The 7,620-nt window shown below is 42.4% G+C and overlaps 1 protein-coding gene across 1 annotated transcript in view; it reads left to right on the top strand.

Annotated features, from left to right (window-relative positions):
- The first annotated feature begins 1,615 nt into the window (after positions 1-1,615).
- Positions 1,616-7,620, top strand: part of CPXM2 (carboxypeptidase X, M14 family member 2) — a 79,827-nt gene continuing 73,822 nt past the window's right edge. The window contains exon 1 of the mRNA XM_009934612.2: positions 1,616-2,012. Coding sequence (XP_009932914.2) covers positions 1,685-2,012 — 328 coding nt within the window. The 5' untranslated portion in view covers positions 1,616-1,684. The remainder of the gene's footprint in view (positions 2,013-7,620) is intronic.

Below are 7,620 nucleotides of genomic sequence, written 5' to 3'. Positions count from 1 at the left end.
AAAACAAAGTATCTTCTATTCTAGTTTTAGAAAATGATAATTCCTATATTTAAAATAGAAAAAGTCATAGTCTTCAGATTTAAAAAAAAATGTAAAACTGAAGAATGAAAATAGAATTGCTACTAAAAAGATATTTTAATTTGTCCGAAAGGAAGGAAAACAGACACAACATAATCACTAAATTACTTTTGAGATAGTCACTAAGAAAGCAAGGATGATCATTACATATGCAGGCCTGGATAACCCACAGTCTGGAAACCAAATATACCAAAAGATATAGGTACTGAGATACGAAATTATGCTTGTTATGGTGTTAAAATTATGAGAAACACACACAAAATGTGATTGCAAAGGCAGAGTAAAGAATGGGGTAACAGATGTAATACTTTCTCCTAACTGACTGGAGAATGGCAAGAAATACAATATACATGATGAAAATCTAAGCTGGTATTCTCAACACGGGAAGAAGGATTCATATTTCACGCGAGCCAACCGCTGCACATTTTCTTCAGTACTGAGTGTTATCTTAGAGATATGAAAAAGATGAAAGATAAGGTTTTATTGGCAGACAAATTGATTCCATTAACAATGCTGGGTTGCATGTGTGCAGCTGCTAGCACAACCCGTCCTAATCTGTTTGGAAGATGTTTCAGAGAGAACAAAAGTCAGGATCATTCCAAAAAGAGTGAGAAAAAGGGCCACTGATGAAACAGGTCCTTCCTGGTTTTCAGCTGGGCTGAGTCCAGGGAGTTCCCATAAACCCTAGGAGAAGCCTTTTATAAACTGGCACATGCTATGTGCTGAGTTATATTAGTTATATGTAAATAACATATAGTTTATATATATATATAATAATATATATCTATAAATATATATATAAAGTAGTATAAGCTATATATCAAATATATGCAAGTTATATATAGATAAACTAATTTAAGCAAGGGAGGCTGAGATCGGTGCTGGAGGGGGATCCTACATTTGAAAAACTAAAAAGAAAATGAAGTGCTATCAAAGGGGATAGCACAACATACATGGAACGAGGATTATTTGCTGCAGACCCACATCACACGCATCTCCCCGTACGCCCAGTGTCGAAGTGCAGGCAGATGGACCCTGCCAGATGCAGGCAGGGAACACCCCCGGCTCCGTGTGCCCACCCCCATCTGCACAGCATCTCCAGGGTGAGGGAAACACTTCTGCACAAAGGCTGGCTGCCAAGTTTACTTTTCTTTGAATAAATGCTCTCTTGGATCAGCTGCGCGCGGGAAGACTAAAGAAACTGTCAGGGGCTTTAGAGGAAACTGTCTCGTAACTCTGTTATTGGAAGAAAGCAGCAGCAACAACAACAAAAAAAATGCAAGGCAGGAGAGGAAAAGCAGCAGGCTGACCGCGCTGGAGATCCCACCTGCCAAACGCCGTCGGAGCGGAGCGCTTGTCCGTCCGTCCGTCTGGCTGGTGAGCCCGGCGATCACATGCAGCCCCGTCCAGCCCCCTCCCTGCGCAGTCCTCCGTCCCGCTGCGCGCCTCGCAACTTTGGCAAAAGTCTCCCAAAGCAGAGGCACTTTCCGCAGGCGGGCTCCTGTGTCCTAGGAGGGGCTCGCCAGCTGCTGAGCCTCGCTGTTTTCCCTGTGTCGAAATAAAGTTCTGGGACTTGCAAAGGAGATTTCTGCAAAAGCAAAGGAGAATGATTGCCCTTAGCAAGAAAGGCTCATGTTCTTCTCAGCTCTGCCTCGCTCTCTGCGCCTTCGGGCTGGCGTTGCTGGGGGATGTGTCCCGGGCTGTACCCATGGACGATCAGGATTATTACCTGCAGGAGATTAGCAACAGAGATCATTATTATTCCTTTCCATATCCCGGTGAAGAGTTTTTTCCTTTCACGGAACAACCTGGAGAGGAAGGACCTATCCGTGCTGCAGAGACTGAGGAGCACCCAGGGTTCAAACCGAGCAGGAAAGAGTTAAAACCGAAGAAAAGCAACAAAAAAGGAAAATCCGTTCTTGAAACTCCACCAGGTAACTTTCCACCTCCTCCTCCAGAGTCTGGAGTCTGCTGAATCTCATGCTGACTGTGACTTTTAGCATTAATGAATATCCAGTTAATGGCAGCCTTGGTAGCAATAACAATAAATGTGCTCGTGGTGATGATGATGACAACACGTTAATTTTTAATGTCCCACAGAACTGACCTACAGAACTTTTATAGGCTTTTTAACCCTTTCCTCATCAAGTAAAGAGATTTCAGAGGGGTAATGTCTTAATTATGCTGCACTCTAGCTAGGATATGGACTTTGCCTTCTTAATTACTCTTGACAATTGGCTTGCTGTTAAAGCTGCTGTTTTATAAGCAGAAGAAGAGAGACAGACGCCGTAGCAAAAGCTGGTTGTATATGGTGACACCTTACTTTATCCCTTGTCATTTTAATCTGAGAGGTTCCTGAACTAATTTTACTTAGAAACCTGTGAATTTCTTTGAGATTTCACTTTAAAACCCTGCAGAGGAAAATATGTAAACAAAGATCTTCTTGTAAAAGACTAAGCCGTAACAAGCTCAATTTAATTGCTGACCTGTAAAACTAAGAAAGTAAACAGCAACAAAAATGCCTTAGAATAAAAAAGGTCACCCTTAATGCCATTATCTATTTTCTGCATTTGAATGGATGAAAATATGCAATTCTTAAACTTTGCAGAAACTTGATTAGCTTTTAACTGTCCAGTTGTTCCCATTAAGAGCTAATTGCACCCCCCTGAAAGAAAAGCAATTTCTTTCTGTGTTTCCCAGATGCATGGCAGGTAGTTTACTGTTTTGGGACACTGAGGCGTGAGTTTGGCCCATGCAAGTTACAGTTGTAGAATATGGGGCCAAATCCCACTCCCCTACATCTGATCTCCCCTCGACTTCAGAAGGAAAGGTTTAATGTGAACAGCTGGGGCATACGGCACAAAGTTTGCGAGTTAGAGCCATTAATACACTCAGTACAGCAAAACAGGATCAAGGGTAGTAGAGCGGTTTTAACTTTTCCCAGTTACTCCTAGCAGATAGTAAACAAAATATTTTCAATTCATGTTAACACTAACAGAAGCTAATTAGCCTTGATTAGCAAAGACATGAGCTTTTATAATAATAAATTGTGATTAAAAAATACAAATTGTGAAAAGTGGAGAATTGTTGGTGGGGCAGGCAGTTTGGATTGCCAGTGCAACTCTAGGCAGAAATTGAGAATGACAGCAAGTACACGTTGTCCGGGGAAGCAGAGACACGAGACATCTGTGCCCGTGGCTCCCTCAGGGGCCAGCAGCTCAGCAGCAGCTTCCCAAGCAGATGATGCTGCCTGGGAAGTCTCAGGGATTGGCTGATTAAGTTTATTATCTAACCATGGGCAACCACATGGGTTTTAGAGGTACCTAACTAGGCACCAGGCTTTTTCTTCTTCAGTGTGGTGGAGAAAATACAGATTTCCAGCCTGTAGTGGGATGTTCTGCAGTTCAGCTCTGCTTTCACTTTCCCCGTTGGCTTCTTCGCAGTTTCCCCAGCACCATGGCTTCACACATACTCCACCAAACATCACAGCAATAAGGATACCATCCAAGCTGTGAGGGCAACATTCATTTATCTTTACAGACAGGCATCTTCCTTGCTCCCCATCCGCTGCACTGAGCACCTTGCAGGTGCAGAGAAGGCAGCAGCCGTACCAAGAATTATGTCCTTCATTGTGGAGCCTTCAAACCTGGCTTGGTTTATGCATTGTAGACACAGCAGTACAAAATTCAAACTGTATTAAACTGCTGACCTACTGGGGAGCATACTGGGGTCTTACAGGCAGTCTGAATTTGGTCGTTTCCTAAGAACGTTTGATTTTACAAATGAAATCACATTCATTTTTCTATACAGGAAATTATGGAATTTGAAAGAGGAAAAAAGGTCCTTCTCAAACCTTCCCCGGAAAACACTCCATTGTGTGCCAACCCATTGACATGTGTAGGATTAATCTTCTGATTTATTGCTTTTTACTTTCTACTTTACCTGAGTCTCTGAGTTGAGGGAGTCATTTTATTTCTGCTTTCAGCCAGGTGAGGTCCTTCCTCAGCCTCCTCCTCTTCTTTGGCACGGCCAAGCACAAGGTCAAGGGCAGCACAGGAGAGGCTTGTGACGCACCATCAAAAGCAGCTGGAAATAGCTCAGCCCCTCCTGCTACAGCAGGCACACGTTCTTTTGACATCGCTGAGCTACCAAGCTCCAAGCTTTCACCAGCCATGTGGAATAAGAGGTTTTAAAGCCTATGAGCTATTAAAAAAACAGACAGAGGCACCACAAATAACTGCTCCCCTCCACCAAACCTTTGCTCCTTGTTCCAGCACAAGGAAGCTTGACACTAACGCAACAAACTGACTGTTAGACTTACTTTAATATGGGAAAATGCAGTGTATTTCCTCAGGAGCAGCTGAACTATTTTAACTGAAATAGGAATAATAAGCCCTAAGGCAAAGGCCCAGCAAAGAGAATGGTTACCATTTGTTCAAGCCATAACTGAAAACAGGAGGTTTTTCCAGGAAGTGTCAGGCACTTTTAACTGCAGAGGGTGTTAAAAGTTCTGGCTACGATATTTGAAATTTCTCCTTTCTCGTCTCCCTGAGGCAGGCAAGGGCCAAGTCGTGCTGGTGTGGTGACTCCAATGCTTAGTGCCATGTCACCATGTTACTGGGGATCGGTTTGAAATGAAGATCTGAACGCCTGGCCCCTCACTGAAGTCTCTAAATTATAACATGTACCTATAATTTCTTGCATTTGGCCTGTTAAGAGGACTGCTAGAAATAATAATAGCCGTTGCCAAACAGATATCCGTGAATAGTGACTATAAATCTGGCTGTGTAAATGTGTGATGTGTACATATGTGTACATTTATGTGTTTATACATATATCCAGAACTGGAATTAATTTAATGGAGATTTAGTAAATACAAAAATTTGCTTTTTGTGAGGCTCACTGGCAGCCGGGCATGCGGGATTAATTAATTGTAACAAACAATAGTCTGGCTAGGAGCTGGGATGAAGAAAGCGGAGGAACGGGAACGTGTGATCTGCCCTTTGGCTGAGCAGCTGGTACTGATCAGCCTCAGCTTTGAATCAACGTTTAAATCAAACACAACCATCTGAAAGACGCGGCACACAGCAGATGACACGGACTCGATTTATTTAAGCTAATTACTGAAGGTGGTGAGAATACAGATATTTTCAGTCTGTGAGATATTAATATCGATAAAAAGCCTATTAATGCCAGTGGGGTTGCTTTTTCTTTTTGTAAAAAAAAGAAGTATTATTAGAATCAGTATTTGCAAATACTTGATTCCGACAACAGTTGAAAATCTCAGCCTGCCTCCTTGCCCTCTAAATGACTCATGAAGGAAGTGGTACTAGGTCATCCTTGGACGATAAGCAGTTGGATTGACAGGTTTCTGTGTATACATACTCTCATTTTCTAATTCCATACTTGTTTGTTTAGGCCTCTATCCAAAGCCCATTCAAATCAGTGGAAAGAGTCTTGTTAATGTCAATGTTTTTATTTTATGAGGACTTTAATAGAGTTCAATATATGCCATCTCAGCTACCATCTGTGGGGCAGACCCCTACAAATGCTTTGGGGGTCTGTCTGCCTGCACGGGAAGGTTTGTGGGTCTGAGGTCCCCACGAACACTGCTCCGTGTTGCACATTGCTCGGGGATGTGACTGAAGAGCTCTCACTGTCAATCCTATTTCACCCAAATCTGCCACGATTAAATCTGTAATTATTTTGGTATTATTTACAAAATTTATACTTGTTGTAGTAGTTCTTGTTCTGGCTCTACCTCAATCCTGACTGCCTTTAGAAAATCAAGGAGTAATGTCTATTTATATGGCAGTGATCAGCATAGGTTTTAATGCACATTTATTTTGCAATTCACAGGTCTTCCAGCATTAGATCTCTCCGCGATCCAACATATGTGTGTGTGTAGTAATCATGATTTCCTTTGTCTTGTCCTATCTGTTTCTTCCCCCAGGCTTGATGAAACTCTTCAGATGCATCACTGTTTACTTGCCCCGTATTTATGTATTTTTGCGTAGTGTTGCCACCTGTTCAATAACGTAATTCTTAAGGTTTTTGGTTTGTGGTTTTTTTTCTTTTTTAATTTGTGTAGTGCATAGGAATCTCTTGGATGGGTCAGGATCTCAGACTGGACCACTTGTCTGAGGAGAAATCAGTAAGGGAAGGCAAAAAGAGGACAAAATGGCCAGTGCAAGCAAGCAAGCATGAAAATTACCTTGCAGAAAGAATTTGAATGTATAAATATAGACTGGCGTATATGAAGATATGAGATAATGAAGGCTTGGAGAGAGATCAATGAGTGAATAAGGTGGAAAAGCTGAATCATAGAGATGTTATTCAGGAAAAACTGGAAAGCTTTTCATGCAAAATGGTGATGAAGACCTGAAGAAGGCATGAAGTTAAAAACATGACAAGTTTACAGTGTTACTGGCATTTGAATAGTGAATTTGTTCTCTAGGAACAAGATATGAGAGAGTGAGATGTAAGGCATTGAACAGAAAGCTGAAAGCACTTAAGAAGAGGTCACCAAGATACGCCAGGTTTCCAGCTAGAGCAGAAGGAAATAGAGAAGGAAAAGGTAGCCTGCAAATCTGCGTTGCTTGCCAAAATTGTGGTTTTGGACAGGATTATCTAAAGGCGGAAAGGTGGGAGGCTGAAAACAGATGGGCAGGCTGAAGGCGTACCTCGAGAGTTAGGAGGAAGTCTGGGAGCAAAGAGAATGATCAAAGTCAAAGTTTTCCAAAGACATTTGAAGTCCAGCATGTTGAACTTTGCTGGCACGTTGAAGATGGGGTAATGCCTCAGAGCTCTGGCTAGGAAGAAGCCATTAGAAACATTGGCAAGGTGCCTCTGAGGGGGACGTAAGGAGGGGGCGGGCAGCTGGCGTGGTTCTGGCAGGGAGCAGAGCCAGCAGTGGCTTTCGGCAGCTTGTCAGGGAGTTTAGAGGGAAAGGTGTGAAGGGAAAAGGGGCAGGAGTTGGAAATACAGAAGAGATTGGGGGGTAACAGGAAACAGGCTTTTGGATTAGACAATTGGATCAGAAGATAAAATGAAGGTTGGGCACGACTGCATACATGGGCTGGTATTTAAGTGGAGGCTATTCAGTGGTAAATAACTCATATAAGAACGAATAAGAAATAAGCACAGAACTAACCGTATGCTGGGCAATTACCAGTGCTTCTGTTTTCTAACCCATTGGTATCCTCTCTCTTAAGCCTTGTAGCTGGCTTCCATTCCTGAGAAGCCCAGAGAAAGCGGAGCACTCCTGTGACCTAGAATGTAGATTGTCATTTTAAAGCTTTTGCTTAAACTTCTTATACTTGCAACTTTTAGGAATGAACTCCTTGGCCCTAGATGTAGATCCTGGGAATTTTAATATGACCTGTATCACATCCTAATTGCCAGATGTGACAAGCAAAGATGACAACGTGTGGCTTTTAATGAGCTTTCTTTCATCTACCAGCTTCTATTTTCTCCTCGGCACTTTTACAAATATGTAGAATAAGGAAATGTAACATAGCCATTCCATTTAAGAGCCCATCC

Source organism: Opisthocomus hoazin, chromosome 6, assembly GCF_030867145.1.
Source record: "Opisthocomus hoazin isolate bOpiHoa1 chromosome 6, bOpiHoa1.hap1, whole genome shotgun sequence".
Taxonomy (NCBI): Eukaryota; Metazoa; Chordata; class Aves; order Opisthocomiformes; family Opisthocomidae; genus Opisthocomus; species Opisthocomus hoazin.
The sequence above is the reverse complement of the archived record's forward strand: the minus strand, read 5'-3'. Positions and strand labels throughout refer to the sequence as shown.